The sequence below is a fragment of the Pezoporus flaviventris genome, unplaced genomic scaffold (assembly GCF_033815535.1).
Source record: "Pezoporus flaviventris isolate CSIRO_AGI_PZ_B2104156 unplaced genomic scaffold, CSIRO_AGI_Pfla_v1 ptg000013l, whole genome shotgun sequence".
In the NCBI taxonomy this organism is placed as follows: Eukaryota; Metazoa; Chordata; class Aves; order Psittaciformes; family Psittacidae; genus Pezoporus; species Pezoporus flaviventris.
This window is the reverse complement of record NW_026892561.1, coordinates 18,091,423-18,112,159: the sequence shown is the minus strand read 5'-3', so window position 1 is coordinate 18,112,159 and position 20,737 is coordinate 18,091,423. Positions and strand designations below refer to the sequence as shown.

The following is a 20,737-nucleotide window of genomic DNA, read 5'->3' as shown; positions in this document are numbered from 1 at the left end:
TACACTGCTGCTCTCTCCAGGTGAGAGAGCAATTGTCATCAAATTTCATCTGAGAAGCTCGTGGTTACTCAGCCAGCCTTTCCAAAACCTCTTGTCTCAATAGCGACCTAGGCACTCTCATGGCACAGGGCCAGGCAGCTCCATAGGGCACAGGAACGATGACAAAGGCATCTTTGTTCCTCTTGTCTGCTTGCTACTTCATCGCAGCACTGGGTGACACCTAAGAGGTGGAGCCATCGTTCCACAGAAAGCCTCCAGCAGTGTTTCCTGGATGCTGCATCAACACAGCAGGATAGGGTTCCTCATCCCCCCCCTTCCCCTGACACCAACCCAGGAGCAATCGAGGCAGGATTTATCCACTATCTGCTTGACCACGTGTTTGTATTAATTCTTCCTGGAGCAGACTCCTGTTCCCATCTCTGCTTGTCTCCCTGAGAGCTAGGCTCACCTCCCACCCGGTGCACATCTTCCCCAGCGCTGTGGAGTGGGAAGCTACGAAAAGCACCATACGCATTTTACCTTCTCTCTTTCAGCCTTGTTATGTAGGGAAGTTAAGATGGATAAACTACAGGTGTCAAGTCCTTAAAGTCTGTAGGGAAAGGAATTATATTCTATCAAGACAGCTAGAGAAACCTCAGAGAGATGGAGGCCCAATACTATCATAGGTCTGAGATGGAGCAAGAAGTCTTCAAAGCAAGGACAGACCAGGAGCAGAGCTAGTTCACATACCTAGTTTGAAGCTGGCCATGTCTCTGCTTACACATTTCTTGTTTTCTTTCTCTTGTGCCAGCAGGTAATCTGTTTTTCTTCCAGCAATGAGGTAGGTCTAACGGAAGTATTACCTTTCCTGAGAATCACTGTCTTTGCCATCACCCGAAACCTGCCCAGCAGCCACAACAATGCTCCTACTGCTCGGAAAGCATGGTCTGCTTTCTTGCAGACAATCTCACTGAGAAATCAATCTCCATTTGGCACAACAGCTAGACTTAGCTACAGCAAAATACGATCACTTTCAGAAGATCATCATGATCTTTGTTCACACTCTCACCTCCCTGCTTAGAAAAAGCCCACCTGGAAAAAAAAGATTGCCCTTGGATATTAAACAGCTGCAGCTCTTATAAAACATCAGCTGGGGGGTACTCAAAAGGAAAGTAGATGCAAATCAGTGGAGAACTTTGCTGCTTGAATCTTGCTTGGCTGCTCTCAGCACTGTCGGGCAGTTTGGAAACTGTGAGCTAGGCTAGGATGGAAGCTCATGCCTCTCCCACCAGAACAAGCTCCCAAGGCAGCCCAGATCCTGGCCATCCCCATTGCTGTCCCACACTCAGGAGAGCAGCATGAGCCAAGCTAGGACCCAGTGAGGTTGTGTACGTGGCTGTTCAGATCCCAGTTTGCACGGGTGCTCTGGGGGGTAGCAATAACCATCATTTTCCTTGCAAACTGCCTTCGATCTCAGTATAATCGGGATGCTGAAAACATGGGTCCTATGCCTCACTTTTCCTTTTAAATACAGAGCTGCTCTGCAGAGCCGGTCTGTCTGCTACACCATCTGTAAAATAGCACCAGACTCAAAAAGAAACCAAAAGCAAACAAAACCCAGAATTTCCCCCAAAACCCCAAACTAACCAAAACCCCCAAAGGAGGTGGCCTTGCTAAACACAGTTAATCCTACAGAGGCTGATTTCTAGAACAGCAGGGGTATGCCTTGGGTCTCAGCCTGCCTCACACACAGCTGGTTGCGGCGGACTTGGTGATGTGTGCGTAGGAGGAGCCAAAGCAGGGCTCGGACAGTGTGTGCCCTCCCGGGTTAAAACTACAGCGTACAGCTGGTTGCTCACAAGCTCTAGCTCCAGCAGTTGGTGAGAGACTTCTTTCAGGCAGTGCACTTCCCCCCCCCCCCCCCCCCCCCCCCAAGTTAATCATTTCGTTGATCCCGCTGACAACAGACTGCAGAAACAGAAATTAGCTCGCCCTTTGCCTGGCCTTGTTACTCAGCAGTTCCTGGCTCTTCTCTGGGGACTTCCCTGTACCCAGCTGCCACTGCAGGGACCCACAGACTGTGCGAGTATCCCGCAAGCCACAGGGACCAAGGCGGGCAAGAGGTTAAACTGGGAGCCTGCCCACGAGACTGGTTTGATCAGTCTGGTGGCCCTGTCCTAGTAAAGGCGGAAACAGGAGCTGTGTCCAACACCGGGGACTCAGGGCAGTAATCCGGGAAGCAAGGAAGAGCACACCTTGCCCAAATCCCAATCCACTTCAATCAGAGCAGTAGCCCCAACACAGTCTGAACTGTGCACCATCCTGCCTGAAGTGCCATGCAGTGACAGCCAAGTACAGCATCCTTTAGCCCGTCTCCAGCAGCCATGTTACGTGGTGGTAGGCAATTAAATAGCATCTCATTTCCCCCTAGGGCAAGCAAAACAATATTCCTCCCTGTCTCTGCAAGAGGAAAGAGATGGGAAGGATACAGGGTGGAGTAAAAATTAATGAGGTGCCTTCCCAGTTTTCAATTCTCTCTTGCCACATAGGGTTTAACGGTTGGAAAGCAATCTGAAATGAGCAGATGTCAACAGCACTGGAAAAGTGCACCCATGCAAATGAGTCATAAACCCAGCACACCCAACTGACCCTACAGACGGAGCAGATATGTACAAGACAATAAACCCTGTGCAGCTCCTAGCAAAGAGAAACCAAGTCAGGCAGAAAAGGCCATCCGTGTGCGTGATTTATTCAGTGCCTTCCCCTCACCCCCACTGCTCCCATCACTGCTGTTTTCCACTTGCCACTGTGTTGAGGGGATATCCACATTGCTCTGGAGCAGCCACCTTGGTCGCTGTGGACATGGCAAGCCAGAGCCAACCAGCACAGGTACTGGGGACAGCACAGCCAGGACTGAAGCATTTGTTTATTCAGCAAGGGGCAGAGGGATGTGCAAAGCAGAGGAAAATCTCCAATAGTAGCAAGATGATGGACACAGTGCCTCTGACAGCAAAGTTCCATTAAGCTCCTCAGGACTAAGAACCAAATCCACAGGGTGAGGGGAACAAACAAAACACCTGAAACAAAGCAAACAAAAACAACCAAACAAAAAAATCAGTGTTTTCCTATGGAGGAAGATTGCATGTTTCCTCATTATCAAAATATAACAAATGGCCCAAAGAAAGAAAAACAAACAAAAAACAAAAAAACAAACAAACAAACAAAAAACACAAAAAAACCCCAACAAAAATACAACAAAAAAAAACAACAACAAAAAAAACACCCCAAAACCCCAAATGCAAAACTAACCAGACAAAAATCCTCACATCCGAACATGTTCCTTCCCCTTCAGCTCCTCTCAGCCTTCTCCAATCTTCCATATCCTTCTCATCCCACTCTGAGCTAACAGTTAGTGCATTAGTGGACAGACAGAGCAGAGGGATGGGAAAGTTGAGATGAGCATTGAGAGGAGTCACTGTTTTAACTAATTCAGCACACAGAGCTGCTTTGCTCTGACCTGTCCTTTCTTCTGTGCAGAGGACAGGTCTGAATGAGAGTATGGGGTAGTGCTGGTATGGGGGGGTCCAGCATGGCCTGGGGGTCCAGCAGCAGAGGGGCAAGTGTCTGCAGGCATCTGAGGCAGAGGGATGACTCCTGCTGTGCTGGGGAGATGGACCAGTGGTGCTCACAGGGACATCTGCTCCTGCTTTCTATTTTCCATGACACTGATGTTCAAAACAAGCTGTTCCAGAGCCTAGAAGGGCTGGTGCCTGCCTCCTGGTACCTGGCAGAGGGAGGCACAGTGTATCCTGTGGGACAAGCACATGGTGCTGTGGACACTTTCCAGAAGGGCTGGATGCTTTGGCAGGGCTGGTGCTCTGACCTTGCAGCATGCACAGGCAGAGTGTAGCAATACACACATACACAGATCCAGCTGACACAGAAGTGTCTCATATTTGTTTTTGCATGCTTCAGAAGAGGACTATCCAACAGCAAGTGCATAGAGACCTCTCTGCATAACCAAAATCCTGTCTAGCAGCAGCTGCTGCCTGACTGCACAGGGGAGCTCCTCACTTTCCTGCTCCAGTAGACACCAGTAGCAGCATGCACGACTGTTTCACCTCTACAAAGGCCACTTCTTCTCCCCTCCAAATCCCTCTGAGCCTCAGTCTGGGAGCCTGGTTCAAAGTTGGTATAAAGCAGATCAGCACTGAGGTCAACCAGAATTACACCAGTTTCCACCAGCCATAATCTACCCCAACTTTGCTAAGAACACTTGATTTCCTCCCAGAGCACTGACAGATGGTTGAAATACAGCTGCTGCTTCAATAGTGCATGCAGACAAAAAGGCCTGACATTATTCACAACAAAAAGGGAAGTACTGCAGCATTTGCTTTAGATTTATGTGAACAGCTTCCGCTGGCTGGATGGGAGGGGGAGATGAACAGGGTGAACCACTGGGTGTCGAGAGCAGTTTTGGCTAAGGTGTCACTGGCTCCCACCCAAGACATCCCATGACACCAGGGGCCCACTCTGTTTGCACAGGCGCCTTGGAGAGTGATACAGCTCAGCTAAAGCCCATTAGAAACCCATTCACCTTGGTCTTGCAGGTGTGGTACAGAACCCATGTGGCACCACTGCCTTCCCCCCATCCCAGTCTCTGCATGGAGATTTATGCTTTACTGAGACCAGATCTTCCAGACGAAGCTCCCTTTTTATGAGCTTCATGACCTTCTCCAGCAGAAGCTCCCCAGCAAGCCCCAGCTGCCTCTTTGCAAGACATGGAGAAGGGCTGTCTTTTATTTCAAGAGGAACCATGTAGACTTATGCCTACGCATGCACAGGCTCAAACTGCATGGCTGGCTCCTTCCCAGGTGCTTTGGAGCACAATGGGTGGCTCACAAGAGTGACTCAGAGCTCTTCTGCTCCAAGCATGCCAAAGCCCAGATGAAACACCCCACTCTGACCAGGACATTTCCATGGCACAGACTGCTAGCATGCCACAAACTTTAGGATGCTCTTTAGTGCCAAACCACCACCCCTGGAGTGTTCCTGGCTCCTGGTACACAGAACACACCTCCAAATCTGTGCACACCCACAAAACAGTGCAGAGGACAGCCCTGCTAGAGACTACCTCCTTCCCCAGCCAGCTTCACAAGCAGCTTTCTTCATCCTAGAGGGATTACAGATAAAAACCTTCCAGGCCAAAGCAGTTCCATCTCTTAATGAAATGCTTCCTCACAGGTCTATAGCTCATATTGACAGTGTCACCCACTGATCACTGGCAGAGTTGTTTGCCAGAAGGGAAGGCATCCATGTTACAGTGAAAACATTTTAAAGAGCGGATGGAGATCTTGCCAGGAGAGCCAGCCACAAGGGGAGGTGATAAAAATGGAGCCAGTTAATCACCCTGCATGTGTTATCTGTCTGGGTGGAAAATAGTCTGAAAATATCTGGTATTACAGAGCAAGCGCATAGTTTTCAATGATTCAGCCAGCTGAAGCCATGGCCTCCAACTTTCAGAGACAGGCTAAGCCCATCTCTAAGCCCAGCTGTTCCCAGGCAGCTTTCTAAATGGAAACAGCATTCAGACAACATAGCCCTGAGCAGAGCTATTCCCACCTTGAACTTGGTGGCTTGAACTTAGGATCCCCTTAAAACAGAGAAGATGTTGAATAGACTGATTTTGTGGTTGACAGAAATGCTGGTCCTAGCATTTTACCAAATACCTGCTGGCCAGCATGCTTTCCAGAATCCTATGGGTTCAGCTCAGTAGGAGAGGAGGATCCTTTTCAGTTGCTTTCCCAGTATTTTAGGCATCTTGGCCAAGCTCTATCATCTCAGGACTTCATTGCCCAGAAGTAGCTGGGCAATACAGCCAGCTGCCCAGCATCTCCATGAGCAACGCAGATGGGCTTGAGCCACCAGCTTTGTGATGAGAAAAAGCAGCCTAAACCTGGACCTTATTAATGATTTTCATTTTAACAGTGTGTTTGGCACTGGGGAAAGCTGCCAGCAAAAACTGTGGAGTCTAATATCTCATCCACCCACAGGACATAAAAACACACATCAAGGCATTGCTGCTATCAGCTTCATCTAAAACCCAAGTTTCCTTCTGAACCCACACAACCCATGCCCAATCATACTGGGTCCTGAAGGTCATCAATCCTGAGCTCAGGAGCTACAGGCAGTGGGCTCAGGTTGATGGGGAGCCAACAAATACCCTGACAAGCAGCCATTGCTGTCCTGCACCCTACACCCAGACAGGCTGGTGCCTCAGAGACCTGTGGGTGCAGGATCTCCAGGGCTCCCCCAGGTCCTGGGTGGAGAAGGGTCACATCCTGCAGATGTGGCACTCTGGAGGGCAGTCAGTGGTGGGACAGATGGAGAAGCTGCTTGCACAAATGTGGTCTTCCCCAGGCTCTGCAACCTGCCTGCTTTCCATGCCAGCATGGCAACCCACCTTTGCCACTGTTTTTCAAGCTAGAATAGTTGAAATCTCCACTTCCATTTTTCTCCCCCAATAGCCTTTCTGAGAAAGTGCAATCAAACCACAGAGCACAGAGAGTTCAACAAACAAGGGGAGGAGAGGAAGGCCTCTCAAGACGTGGTGTGCATGTCTGGGGCAACCCTCGTAGCAGCCAAGGAAAGGGCTTGCTGAGAGGAGCCATGGGCATAACCTGTTCACAAAGGAAAGCAGGGCTGCCGTGGCAACTAGCTGGCTCCACCTGGGGCAAGGGATTAGAAACCTTGGCACAGCCCTTCTGTTCCTCCCAGCAAACAAACTGTGGCTGGAGGCAGGGATTAAACCCACCGGCAGAGGAATGCAGCTCCTTCCCCCTGCAGAGTCCAAGTTGGCACCACATTCCCACTTAAGACATGGCTTACATAACGCAGCTTATGAAAGCAAATAGCCCAGCCGTGCCAGCCTGCGGGCAGACTAGGACAGAGAGGAAAAAAGAGTAATATTTTGGCTGAGGTAAGGCCTCGCTACACCCCTGCACTGCTACCCATGCAGCAGTGTTGCGCCATCTCACCCAGGGAGGAGGAAAGGAGCATCGAGGGAGAAGGCTTAAGAGAGGCAAAGGGCCTAGTCCTACAGGACTGTGAAGAGCTGCAGCCCTAGTGCTCATTCTGCAGCCACAGAATATGGATTTTCCTCCTAATTTCCCCCGCTGACCCTGGGTTTCTCCACAGCCAGGCAGGTTCCCATTGAGGTCAACCTATGTATGCTCTGCATACAAGGCCACTTCAAGTTTCTGGGGCTAACCCGCAAGAAGCACCCAGCCCCAGATCTCATTTCTTCTTCCAGCAGCTGGAAGAGGTCTTAGAATCATAGAATCGTAGAATCATAGAATAGTTAGGGTTGGAAAGGACCTTAAGATCATCAAGTTCCAACCCCCCTGCCATGGGCAGGGACACCTCACACTAAACCATATCACCCAAGGCCTCGTCCAACCTGGACTTGAACACTGCCAGGGATGGAGCATTCACAACCTCCCTGGGCAACCTATTCCAGTGCCTCACCACCCTAACAGGAAAGAATTTCCTCCTTATATCCAGTCTAAACTTCCCCTGTTTAAGTTTTAACCCATTACCCCTTGTCCTATCACTACAGTCTCTAATGAAGAGTCCCTCCTCAGCATCCCTATAGGCCCCCTTCAGATACTGGAAGGCTGCTATGAGGTCTCCACGCAGCCTTCTCTTCTCCAGGCTGAACAGCCCCAACTTCCTCAGCCTGTCTTCATACGGGAGGTGCTCCAGTCCCCTGATCATCCTCGTGGCCCTCCTCTGGACTTGTTCCAACAGTTCCATGTCCTTTTTATGTTGAGGACACCAGAACTGCACACAATACTCCAGGTGAGGTCTCACGAGAGCAGAGTAGAGGGGCAGGATCACCTCCTTCGACCTGCTGGTCATGCTCCTTTTGATGCAGCCCAGGATACAGTTGGCTTTCTGGGCTGCAAGCGCACACTGCAGCCGGCTCATGTTCATTTTCTCATCAACCAACACCCCCAAGTCCTTCTCCACAGGGCTGCTCTGAATCTCTTCTCTGCCCAACCTATAGCTGTGCCTGGGATTGCTCCAAACCAGGTGTAGGACCTTGCACTTGGCATGGTTAAACTTCATGAGGTTGGCATCAGCCCACCTCACAAGTGTGTCAAGGTCCCTCTGGATGGCATTCCTTCCCTCCAGCGTATCAACCGAACCACACAGCTTGGTGTCATCGGCAAACTTGCTGAGGGCGCACTCAATCCCACTGTCCATGTCAGCGACGAAGATGTTAAACAAGACCAGTCCCAACACCAATCCCTGAGGGACACCACTCGTTACTGGTCTCCTCCCACTGGGGCTGGAGACCCTGGAAACTCTTCAATGTGGAGAGCAGCAGGGTTGGGTCTGCTCAGAGCTCTTCTCTGTATGTTCTCATCAAAGATCATTGCACAAGAGAGGGGGACAGTCCCAAAACACCCCGCAGCACTAGCTCATAGCAGAGTCACAAGGAACAAACTGAGATCACCATTTCTTCATGAACCAGGCAATTAATAAGAAACACCTTTAAAATTCCAGATGGGTCATTACTCAGTGACTGATGTCCCACACAGTCTACATGACCTCAGGAAAAGCTATTTGTCTCCAATATTGCAAGTTCTACAGATGGACTCGCCCCTTTATCAGCAAACAAAGAGTCAGGATTCAATTTAGAGCTAGCATAGTGAAACCAGACACTGCACATAGATGGGCAGTCCCAGTAGCAGAGCCAGGAGAGCCACTCGTGCATGGAGGACCTACTCATGAGCCACCCTAGCTCTGTCTGGCTTTTTCAGTCAGCTGGGGATGCAGGGTCAGACCTGAGGAGATTTCTCCTTTCAAGAGCTGCCACTTGTTTCCTAAGCAGCTGTCCTCAGTTTAATCAGTAACTGTACAAGTGGCATGAAATCCCAGCTCAGCTGAAGCCAAATTACTGATATCCATGACAGCAGGATTCCCCTCCTGCTCTACTGCCTTTCTCATCTGGCTCACACAAGAAACTACCAACCCACCACACTTGACCTGTTCACCATGGGCTGGGCTACAGCACCTTTACAGAGCATGCCCTGGCCTCCTTCAAAAGGCCAGAGGACCTCCAGCTCCTCTTCTATGACTCCACACTAATGCCGATGAACAGTGAGTACAGATCTCAGCCACGACTTTTCTGCACACTGTATTGGAGGAGCTGTCTCCAGGAGGCATTTCAAGAGAGCAAAGTAGGACTACTCACATAACATGAGGTTCAAACATAAACAGAGTCTCTTGCAGAGCTATGCAAATCACCCTTTCAGTAGCCTGTGTCTGGCTCCCTTCCTGGGACCAAACCCTTCCCATCCTCCACTGCAGAAAGAGATGCAGGACAGTCACATGGGCCAATATCAACATCCCAGGAAAAGAGAAAAACAGAGACGTAGAGAAATAAAAACTATTTTCTCTAGCAACAAGAAGTGCCTTTCTTCCCTGCCAGGTAACAGCATCCAGAAGACAGCTCAGCAAAACCTTACCCACCTACCACTAGCTGATTTCTCCTCTAGAAGCTGTGTTCAGGAAGAGAGGTGGTCAGACCCGGAGTTTGCGTAAGGATGAAAAGGCTGATCTACAACAAAGATGAAATAGTGCTAAAAATTATTAAAAGGGAAAAAAAAAAAAAAAAAAGGGAAGTGGTATATGGATACTGGAGCAGCATCAGGGCACTCTGGGAGTGTGTAAAGGTAGAAGAAACCCAAGGAGACACACCTGATTCATCCGGCTTTTCAGAAAGAGTAAAGCCCTCATATCCTCATGGTAATTGGGCTGGCACAGTTCAGTGTTAAAAGATGCTGCAAGTAAGATCTTGATTAGCTCATTTGCTGCAGGCTATATTTGAAGGGAGCTGTGGCTAATCTTATTTTGATTGCCTTAAAATTCAGTTATGAGGAAAAGTCTGGTGAGCAGATATATTAATCGTCTTGGAGCAGCCTTGTCTCCTGAGCTGGTGTTTGGTTGAAAGGGAACAAAACCAACATGCACTTCAAAAAGCTGGTGCTACTTTTGACTCCTTCATTCACAGCAGCTCCTCATGCTCCAATGTGCCTAGCAAACCCTTTGGGGCCAATATGTGCATTTTCTTGTATTCAGTGAACATTTCTATACCATTGTGCACATTTTAAGGATGTGTGATTAAACAGGAAAAGGAGATTCTCTTCCTCATGAAAAACTAAGATTAAAAGTAAAAATGTTTTATATAAATACATAAGCAGCAAATTTAGTTTCTGAAGGTTTCAGGCTCAATTTAGCAAGAGTTCCACAGCCTTAAGAGGGAGCCCCTCTACCCTGTATAGCTGGGAAATGGTGTTTAGGTAACTGCAAAGCAGACTCAACAGGAGGCTTTAGGGACAAAAAAAAAAAAAAAAAAAGAAAAATCAGAAAACAATGTCTAAAGAGTTCTTTCTCCTTCTAATTCATTTTAACTTTTTACATATTTTTTATTCATTATCTGGAAAGTCTTTTTTGCAGCACAATGTTGTTTATGGAGCAGCATTTTCTCCATAGGGAGAGCGGGAAAGGGTCCTCTTCCACAAACCCTTTTTTTTGTGGTTTGCTGGAATTTTGTTTTCTGTGGGATTTCTAAATCCTGTAGAACTTGTATGGAGGAGGCTGGAAAGATTCACAAACGCCCATACTTATCCCATAACCCTCTCTATGGATGGTCACAAGCTCAGTCCCTTTCCCACACCAAGAAAAGCCCACTCCAGTCACAGCTGGAGAAACAACCATCACCTACAAAACCCCATTTTCTGGGGAGCACACACAGATTGCAAGACCACTGCCCAAAAAACCCACCCCACAAATGAAAGCCAAAGCCTACCCACTATCAGGGTCAAATTCCCTTCAAACAGTGAAGGCAACATGCATACAAAGGCAGCTGCCAGGCTGAATCACAAGAATGATGCACAAGTCAGAATTAAGATTTTGTTTTTTATTGTAAAAAAAAAAAAAAAAACAACCCCCAAAAAAACTAACAACTATTCAGCAGAAATCCAAATGCAACAGAATAGAAATGGCACCATCTAAGATACCCGAATGTAAAATTCTGGGACATCTGAACTCACCAGCACAAGCTGGGAGGTGCCTGGGCTGGCCAGGAGGGACAGGTGGCCTCTCTCTTCTCCTAGCCCCCATCACAGCTGGAAAGCAGGCAGCCCAGCAGCCAAGACACAACAGTGACATTAATGGTCTCGGTAAAACCACTCAGCTTTAGAAACTAAGAACCTTGGGAAATTAAAAAAAAAAAAAAAAGTAGTATCTGAAACTTTTTTTTTTCCTTTATCAAAAGCCCTGCTTTAGTGACATGCTAACCCTGCTGGAAAGGTAAAACATCCACAGCTCTGACCAGAATGCAGTCGACTGGTCAGCTCTCAGTTCAAGACAACTTTCCTCCTGTTGATCTACACGCTAATGAGCACACTGCAGCTGCTCTAGTTACGGGCTTCCAGAGTCTGGGAACTACCTCTTGCAAATTCCAATCCATGCCGAAACAAATCTCATCCAAGTCTCATCCACTCATCTCACCCTCAGTCCCACCTGGTGGCCCTCTGACCACATCCACAGCAGCTCTGCCTGCTCCAACTGGGTAAGCCATCTATTTTGTATTTTTTTAAAGAAACACTTTATATATAATTTTTTTGTCGTTTTTATATTTAAATATAAAAATACTACTTCACTCTGTGTTATGAGACAGAGATCAGGTGACTTGCAGTGACAGAACCACTCCTGTGCGTAGCTCAATGTGCCAGACAATTACCTGGAACCTCAGAGCAACTAGAGGGTGAAGATCTCCCCATCACACAATACAGCTAGGAGCACATAGGGCTACATCATAGCTCCTGTCTTCCCTTCTCTACAGAATGGAACCAACCTTAGAGAACCATTAGTCTGCAGAGAGCCAGCAGCGGAGGCAACAAGCCAAATTTGATCCTTGGGGAAGTCAACTGTAGTTTTAAGCTTTCCACTCACCTACCAGCTTTTTGCCTGTGTAGTCTGTTCCTGGAAGCCACTGGATCTCGCAAGATGTTCACATGAATTAGACAAAAAATAAAACAGTGGTTAAAACTTCTCTAACATCCTCTCCTTGTCTTCTGAAGAGTCAACGACAAGCAGAAATTGATATAACTAAATTTGCCCTCCTCCCTACCTCAAGACAACAAGAGTTACTGAGACACAAAATGTGTTATCCTGTACCCTTGGGATTACACCTAGAAGGGAAGTTTAGGGGAGTGGGAAGTGTGGAGGGGAGGTGATGCCTATGGGCGCAGTCTGCTTAGTTTTTGTACTCAAAAGGCTCATCTCCAGTTTCGTTGAGGAGACATGTGCGGATGAGGGCCTCTGTCACAGCGTAAGGATCACAGTTGGCAGAGGGTCGACGGTCCTCAAAGTAGCCCTTCTTCTCCTGGCCCACATTCCTGGGGATACGGATGCTGGCACCGCGATTGGCCACGCCAGCGGAGAACTCATGGATGTTGGATGTCTCGTGGAAACCAGTCAGGCGCCTGGCATTGTCGAGCCCCCCTTTGGGGTCGTAGGCACGGATGTGGTACTGGTGACGCTTGCTCAGCTTCTCAATGGCCTCTTCAATGTACCTGCAAAGGAAGCAAGGAAGAGGGGAAGACACAGTGAGTGTCTGATGGATGGTACAACTGAGCCACTTGACTTGTGTCAAAGTGACAAGAGAGTCATTGCTGTCCCCAAGCCATTTCATGATGAAGCCTTAAGCTCTACAACCTCAACACAGGGCTTCTCTCCACTCCTACCACTGACCCAGGCTGGTTCTTGGAAAAGAATCCCCATGGCCAAATCCCACAGGGTCCTTCAGTAGTGCTGTGTGTGAGACAAGACCAGCTCAATCCCTTGCTAAATCCCAAAGGCACGCTGCCACTGGAGAACTTGCTCTCAGAGCAGAGACTGCTTAACAGGTAAGTTTCTATTCAGGAAGCTCACAAGCCAACCTGGTCACAGGCTGGCTCATTATCTCAAGACATCACTATGGTTAAGTCAAGAAAACAGCTGCTAGAAGTAATCCCTTCATAGAACTCTACTGCAACCCAGTGCTGTAAGGTCCCTGCCTGCTGTCAGTACATCAGTCTCATACAGGAACTCGGGTTTTACATTTCCAGGATCTTCATGTTTAAGAAAACACAGCATTTGCTTCCACAGCCTGGTCCAGGCAGAAGCAAATGGTCCTTCTTTTTCATCATGGTTATTAAAAAGAGGAAGAAAAAAAAAACCAACTAAAAATCAAACAAACAAAAAAACCCACCAAACTATGCCGAGTTTATTTTTTTGTCTGCTCCCAGCACTGGCAGATCAAGAACTGGACAGCCTGTTATGAACAGCTGCACCCTGGCCACCTGTGCTTCTGTCAGAAGCACACAAAACCCACAAAAAAACTTGAAACAACCCACCAAAAAACAAGCATCCAGAAGGAAGTCTCAAACATGCCAAACTGACATCTCCCATGTCATCAAAAGCTCTGCAAAAAGCTCACTGCTAGCAACCAAGTCCAGCCTGAAGCCTAGTGAAGAGATGCTACCAGCCCAGCTCAAAACACTTACTTGAGACCTCCTTCTTCCCTCATGCTCTTGGTGCTGAAGTTGGTATGACAGCCAGCACCGTTCCAGTTCCCAGGGATGGGTTTGGGATCGAAAGACACAACAACACCGAAGTCTTCACACACCCGATGGAGGATGAAGCGTGCAATCCAGAGGTGATCCCCCATCTCAATCCCTTCACATGGTCCCACCTGGAACTCCCACTACAAGGAGGAGGAGTCACAGACTTAGTGGTGCAGCCACTTGCTGTAAGGCATTTCCCATCCCCTTATGCTCCGATCATTGATAGAACAAAACAAATCGGAGCACGCAGCAATCTGCTGCCTGGATTTTTTCTGTACTAGTTCATTATTTGAGGCATTTGAAACAATTTACCTGGGCTGGCATCACTTCTGCATTGGTTCCTCCAATTTTAACACCAGCATAAAGGCACGCTCGGTAGTGGGCCTCCACAATGTCTCTGCCATAGGCTTTATCTGCCCCTACACCACAGTAGTATGGACCTGCAACAGCACAGGTGAACAGCAAGGGGAAAGTGAGTTTCTAGAAAGAAAAAGGCTTAAATTCAGTGAAGACTGAGGACAGAGAGAAGAACTCTCCAAATGCTTCAGATGCGTAGAAAAGTCCCAAAATCGGTTTTTCATGGAAGCACTAATAAAGCAGAGCACTGATGAGAGCAAGTCCCTCTGAGAGTCTGGGCTTGTGCTCTGTAGTGCTGGACATGAGTTTAAGTCACCTGCAGACTATCAAACCAAGCAGCAAATCTGGTTGTGGACAGTCACCATCTTAGCTTTTCCGTAACAATCTTAATCTCATGGTTTAGTTTTTGCTAATATCCTGCTTGCTATTGTCCATCTTCAGCTCAGGAAACCCCTACAAATCTTTCAGTTTGCCTGAACCACTTAAGCCATGTTGTACTGATTAGAATTCAAGCACTCCTGAGTTGATCCAGCGCAGACTCCATGAAGATTACCTTGGGGTCCAGGGAAGCCATTGGAAGGCCATCCAAATGGATGTCCATCTGTCCCCAGAAGAGTGTACTCTTGCTCCATCCCAAACCAGGGATGCTGGTTGGATACCATATCCATAATTCGTCTGCAGGTGTGTCGGAGATTTGACTCTAGAATGAAAAAGCAACATAAGCCTTATTAGCATTTTCACCTCCAATCCCCATTTCCACAATGTTCGCAGTCTGACTCCCAGCAATATCAGTGAAGAATCCCACGGCCAGCCCTTTCTCCACCACCATCACTTCATTTGCCTTTTACCTTCAGGGCAGGGATTATTACTGTGTCATGCATAACACTAAGGACATGATCAACATTTGGGCATGTCTCCCTCTCCCCTTCCCAGAAACACCACCTCCAGCAGAAAAAGGTCCATTCACCTGCAGACTGCCGGTTGTACTTGAAGACCTCACAGAGAACTAGTTTATTTGGATCCTTGCGAAAAGGGTCCCGAAACATGGCAGCAGGTCGCAGGTACATGTCACTGTTGGAGCCTTCAGCCTGGAAGGTGCTGGAGCCATCAAAATTCCACTCAGGGAGATCTGGAGCAGAGAAGAAGCCACAGTGACCTAAGGTCCCCAGGCACCAAGAGGATGGTCCCCCTGCTGCCCTTCAGTAGTACAAGGGTGAAGATGTTTATAGGGAACAGGCCTATGATAGGTTTAATCCCAGCTCAGCTATTTTAGTTCCAAAGGGGGGAAGCAAAACAAACCAACAATCAACTCACAAAAACATGGAACACCAAAACAAGAGAAAAACAAGGGAGTGCAACTTCCCAGCCACCCAGGAAAACACGATGAGCTGGGCTGCTGGCCAAACTCAAGCAAACCGAGCAGCACTGAGAATGTTTCCCATGTCACAATAACCATGGGGATGAGCAGAATACCCAGTCTCCTCACAGAGGTAGCTGGGCAAGCTGGAAAAGGTCAGAGCATAAGACATGTTCAAGCTGTATGAAGGAGAGGAGCCATTAAATATCCCGTATTCATGCTGCATGGTCTGGAGAATGTGGGACAGCAAATCACATGTAGGTGGAATCTCATATGAAGCAGAACTATGGCCAGCTTTCCCCTTCAGCCATCCATCCAGGCTGGGCACTGCCCTCCAGGTCAAAGCACAGCAGGGGCAGTGAACTCCACTAGGCAATGTTATCTCCTCCATACCCTAGGGGGAAAGTGGGAGGATGGGAAACACAAAGATTTCAAAGGAGCTGTGCCAACCACTCCCTTAGAGGGAGAAGGGGAGAGAAGAGAAAGGGAAAAAAAGAAGGAAAAAAAAAAAAGAAAAAAGATAGTTCTGCTCAGTCACACACAGCATTTTCATTTCATAACCGTCTCCTGCCAGCACCATGGCAACCTGGGGAAAATCCTAATGCTATTATTGTGTAAGCTGGGACTGTTTGTTCTGAGGGACACAAGCTCTTAATTACACCGGATAGCTCCATTCTTTCCCCTCCACTTTCTTCTGCCAAACTACTTCCGGCCAAAACGAGTACTCAAGAGTCAATGAGCCGCCGAGCCCCTGCCAGCAGCCCCCTCCACAGCAGGACAGTGCCAGGGGCTGGCTCCCAGTCCCAGGCATCTCACTGAAATGCCACATCTGGAGAGCTGGGAACATTCCCCTGGGCGATCTGGAGAAAGAGGTAACTGGATGGGGGTGAGGAGCAATGTTTTCTTCAAGTACCATTCTTCCACCATGAAAAGAGGAAAATGGCAACCCTTCTCTGGAACAGCCAAGCACAGCTGCTTTCTCCATGCAGCAAGAGACTGAATCCTGCACCTGCCCTCTCACCTTCAAGGCTCTTGGGCTCATGGTCCAGCGTGCGGGTTTTGCAGCGGAGGTGCTCCCCTGTCCCATCAATCCAGATGTACATGGCTTGGACCTTCTCTCCCTGCGGCAGCTTCATGTACATATGCTTAATGGCTTTGCTGAGTTGGGAGCTTGCCGAGGTGGCCATGGTTGTGGTCTGGATGAGGGGGTTCCTGCAGGGACGATACAAAACACAACCCCAAAGGTGAGCCCTTCCCTATCCTCCCAGACTTTTGATCCTCCAGCCAGGGAGGATCACGAGACAGCTTGGCCACAGGGCTCACTGCCATATCCAGCAGTTCCATGCCATTCTGCAGACAGAAAACAGCAGCCCAGAGAGATGCAAGCAGCTAGGAGAGCCCTGCTCCAGAAGTGATGCCTTCAGAGTACCATTAATACTCAAACTCTTATAACTAAAATAAACTAGTATCACTTATCTACCAAGTTCACAGCCTTCAAAAGCGCTCCTCAGCCCTGTGTGAACTTTTCACCTCCACACTCATCAGGCTCCAAAGCCAGGCTACTGAACAGGAAAGCTTAGCTGGAGCTTTCTTAACATTCGGTGAGGAGGACCTGCCAGCCCCAGCTGCTTTCTCAGATCAGCTGGCCTAAAGTTAAACAAGCCTCGTCTAGAAAAAAGGAGGAAGCGCAAATACAAGCAACAGGCAGCGCAAGCAACCTCTGAACAACCCAGGCAGCAGCCTCCAGGCAGCGATGGGGAAGGAGACTGAAGGGGCTCTGATCCCACACATCGAGAACTGCTGCATCTCTGGAAGTCCGGCACAGCCTGGAGCGGGGATCCCGGGGACAGCCAGCTCATGCGTGTCAGGACCAAAGCAGCAGTGTCTGCAAGAGCTTAGAAATGCCATCGACTTGTAAATGTGAAATGACTTGAAAAGTCACTCCAATACGTAGGCACATCTCTGCAGGGAGGCTCGGCTGCCCGGGCCAGCCCACCCTGCTACGGTGGCGCTCGCTGCCCGCCCGGGGAAGGTCCCCAAAAGCCCTACTCCCCTGCGAGCAGCGTCACCCACACGTTCGTTCCCCGACAGGGAGGCAATTTACGCAAGCAGCTCAGTACCCTCGTGAAAACAGAAACCTGCGAAAAGCATCTGTTCTCAAGAGAAAACTCGAGCTGCCTCTTCCCACACACACACACACACACACACACACACACAAACAGGAGCATTCCCCTCAAAGCTCTGCCCGCCGGCAGCGCGGCACAAAGCGGCGCTACCAACCCCCCCCCCCCCCCCCCGAGGGGCTATAGCAGGGAAGGCGCTGTCGGGCGGCCCCCTCCCACCCCGCGGAGCCGTTACCTGCGCTCCACGGCAGCGGGCGCGACTCTCCCACGCTCAGCTCACAGGGCCGCACCCGCCGCCGCCGCTTTATGGCGCCACAGCGCCGGCCCCGCCGCACTGATTGGGCAGCGGCAGCGGCGGCCTGGCCGGGTGGACGAGGGGCCGCCACCCCGCCCCTCTCCTCCTCCTCCTGCGGCGGCGGCGGGGCTGAGCCATGCCCCCTCGACCCCGGGAGAATGGGAGAGCCTCTCGCTTCGCCCCGCACGGGGAGAGGAGGAGGAGGGTGGAGCGTTGGGTCCTCTGCGGTCCTCTCGGCCCCAAAAATAACCCCTCATCTCACAGAGGTTTGAGAAAGCGGCGGCGGGAGTAGGTCCAGGGCTTTCCGCGGGGTTTACATTAGCAGCTGCCTTTGCATAACTCTTAGGGATGGAAATCAGCCGCCGACGGTAAACAGGGCAGCGGGGAAGAAAGAGGGGGAGGAACTGGAGCCCCCTCTAACCCCTGGCCCAGGCTTGGTGCATAATTTTTGGGGGTGGGGGAACAGGCAGTGCCCTCGCAATCACCCCTTGCCCCTTGGAGTAAGTAACAGGCTCCAGCACCTGAATCCTCTGGATCCGAGCTAAGACCCTCGCTCCAGGAAACAGGATTGGTCCCTGTCACACAAGGGAGAAGAAATCTGCAAGCCCCACCGTGGGTGCAGGAGCACCCACTACAGAGGCACCCAGGTGGCAGGGGGCATCCTGCAAACTGCAGGCACTGCCCAGTATTTTTCCACCCCAGCAGCTTGCTCTTGCTGTCCCACCCCGCTCCTGTTCAGCTCTTTGCACCTCCCAACCCTGGCCCAATCGGTGGGGGAAGAGCAATGCCAACACTAGCAGAATGAGCTGTCACCCATGGGCACATACCTACATGCACACACAGGTAACAGGCCAAGTACCACCCACACACCTGCCTCGGGGTGACAGGATGCTGGGCTGCCCCATGCCAGCCTCGGGGGTTGGCACTCAAACTGGAGCACTGGAGCTGGACCCTCCTGCCAGAATCACCTTACTGAAGACACAGCCTCTCAACAGCCAGGGTCTGGGAGAAAAGTGGACAGGTAGCACTGGATCCTCAGCCAGGAGGAGGTGGAAGTGCTGGCTAAAGCTTCACCTTGATTTATTGCCCATCTCAAGAACCAGGTCTGCACCCTCCCTCTGGGGACAACCCCTCTTATTCTTTAACAGCACCTTGGATCAGCCGCAGCATGTGTTAATCCCCCGAGGCTGTCCAGAACCCAGATAAAGTGCTTTTCACCTCCCTGCATTGACTGGACAAGGCAGAGCTACCAAGCATGACAGAAACTTCCTGCCCCCAGAACCTCCTATGTATAAAGATGTCAATCCAGAAACAAATGCTATGTTTTACCCATAGAAATTAGCTCGGGATCTTACTGTCAGGCCAGGTTACCTGAATGTGGTTACCTGAATTCAGCAGCTCAGCTGATGCAAAAGGAGAGAGGAGCTGGTGCTGAGACCCAGTCAGGCCAGGAGAGATCCAAAATAGCTCCCATAAAAGGGGGCTGTCAAGCCACAGTGTAAAGTTGTTCCCAGCCCTTTTCCCCAGGTTTGCTGAGAGAGTTTGTTTAATCAGTACACTGACAGTTCCAATAGCTCCAGATTCTTAGAAATGTACTTGGTAGCTGCAAATTTCCCAGAAACTTTGGCACCAGTTAACAAGCCCAGGGCGTTCCCAGGTGGAAATCCCTGCAGTGCAGGGTGACCCTCTGAGCCTTAGGGCTGGACAGCTTCTCTTTTCACTTGCTGAGCTCCGAAACACCCCGAGGAGAAGCAAAGAGGCAGAGACAGCTTTGCAATGTAAACATCTCCTCTCCATCCGATAAATACATTCCGGCCATCAAGCCACTGCCTGGGAGGGCCCCGCAGCGTGCGCAAGACTTTTCTGGTTGGGGTGGGAGCATGTGGCTCCCTGCCCCGGGGGAGGTTTGGTGGCAGGCCCCTGCCCTCTCCCTGTACGTGTTTACGAGCCAGCGGAGAAAAGCCGGGCGCCGCCGCTGCGGGGCCAGCGCCCTCTCCCGGGAGGCCGGCGGGGAAGAAACGTACCCTTGCCGGCTCGCAGGGCTCCCGGCAGCTTGTTTACCGCCTGCCGTCCCCACCTCCTCTCCGGGCTGTCGGGTTTTTTTGGGAAATACGGCTCAGCCTGTGCCTTCTGCCAGCTGCGTGCTCCAGTGACCCTTATTGTCGCCAGCGTTCAACGAGACAAAAACCTCATCGGGGAGCTGTGGAAGGCACGGTGCCAACAGGTGACACCTCCCAGCAGTGGACTTAAATCAGCCTTCAAAGGGCCCCGCTCTAAACACGCAGCGAGCCGGCCAGAGACAATGCGCCGCTCCAGGGGCGAGCCCAAACTGGCTCACGTTTTTTCTTTCTTCCTCCTATTAATTCGTGGGAACACCTTTATTCGCCTGCCCCGGCACTTCCCTCCGGCACAGTTTATATCCTGCGACAATCGCCAGGGTTGGAAAGCACCTGGTGAGCTGCGTGCGTGGGTCAGGGCTGGACTGGCCAGGCTTCTGCCTCCAAGGCAGCAATGCAAACACGGAAGGGACATCACACAGCTGGAACAGAGGTCTCTGGTCTCTCCAGGAGAGGTCTGGGGACCAGGACTGTTGAGTCTCTCACAGTTGGCATGAGATGTGCCTGCTCTTACGTGTGCCCAGTCCATTACTACCCCAGCATCTCTTTTTCCAACCCCAGCCAGGAGCCAAGCAGCAAGGGGTCATGTGCTGTGCCTTGCTGGGGCTGCTGTCCATGTCTGTCCCTGTCCATGTGACCCCCCCCATCCCTGACCTCATATTCCCCCTGGGCAGCCCTGGCTGCCTTGCACCCACCCCCCCTGCCCCTACCACCCCAAAAGTGTAGCCTCATAAATTTGGGAATACCTTAAAATGCAGAAATGTCACACCATGAGGAGGACAGGATGCAATTCAGCATCAAAAGGCAGGATACTAAACTTCCCTGTG

The 20,737-nt window shown here is 50.2% G+C and overlaps 2 protein-coding genes across 3 annotated transcripts in view; both read right to left on the bottom strand.

The window, feature by feature from the left end:
• LOC133268612 (regulator of G-protein signaling 16-like) overlaps positions 1–20,737 on the bottom strand; it is a 427,729-nt gene that overhangs the window by 357,938 nt on the left and 49,054 nt on the right. The window lies entirely within an intron of this gene.
• GLUL (glutamate-ammonia ligase) lies at positions 10,506–19,203 on the bottom strand. 2 transcript variants are annotated; one of them, XM_061451961.1, is made up of 7 exons: positions 19,179–19,203; positions 16,397–16,587; positions 14,986–15,147; positions 14,572–14,718; positions 13,974–14,101; positions 13,602–13,801; positions 10,506–12,629 (listed from the first exon to the last, which is right to left on the bottom strand). In XM_061451961.1, exons 2-7 carry the CDS (start codon positions 16,560–16,562, stop codon positions 12,311–12,313), a joined length of 1,122 nt encoding a protein of 373 aa, XP_061307945.1. In that variant the 5' UTR covers positions 16,563–16,587; positions 19,179–19,203; the 3' UTR covers positions 10,506–12,310. The 2 variants fall into 2 exon arrangements, with proteins under 2 accessions (XP_061307945.1, XP_061307943.1); XM_061451959.1 differs by lacking the exon at positions 19,179–19,203 and adding an exon at positions 17,734–17,758.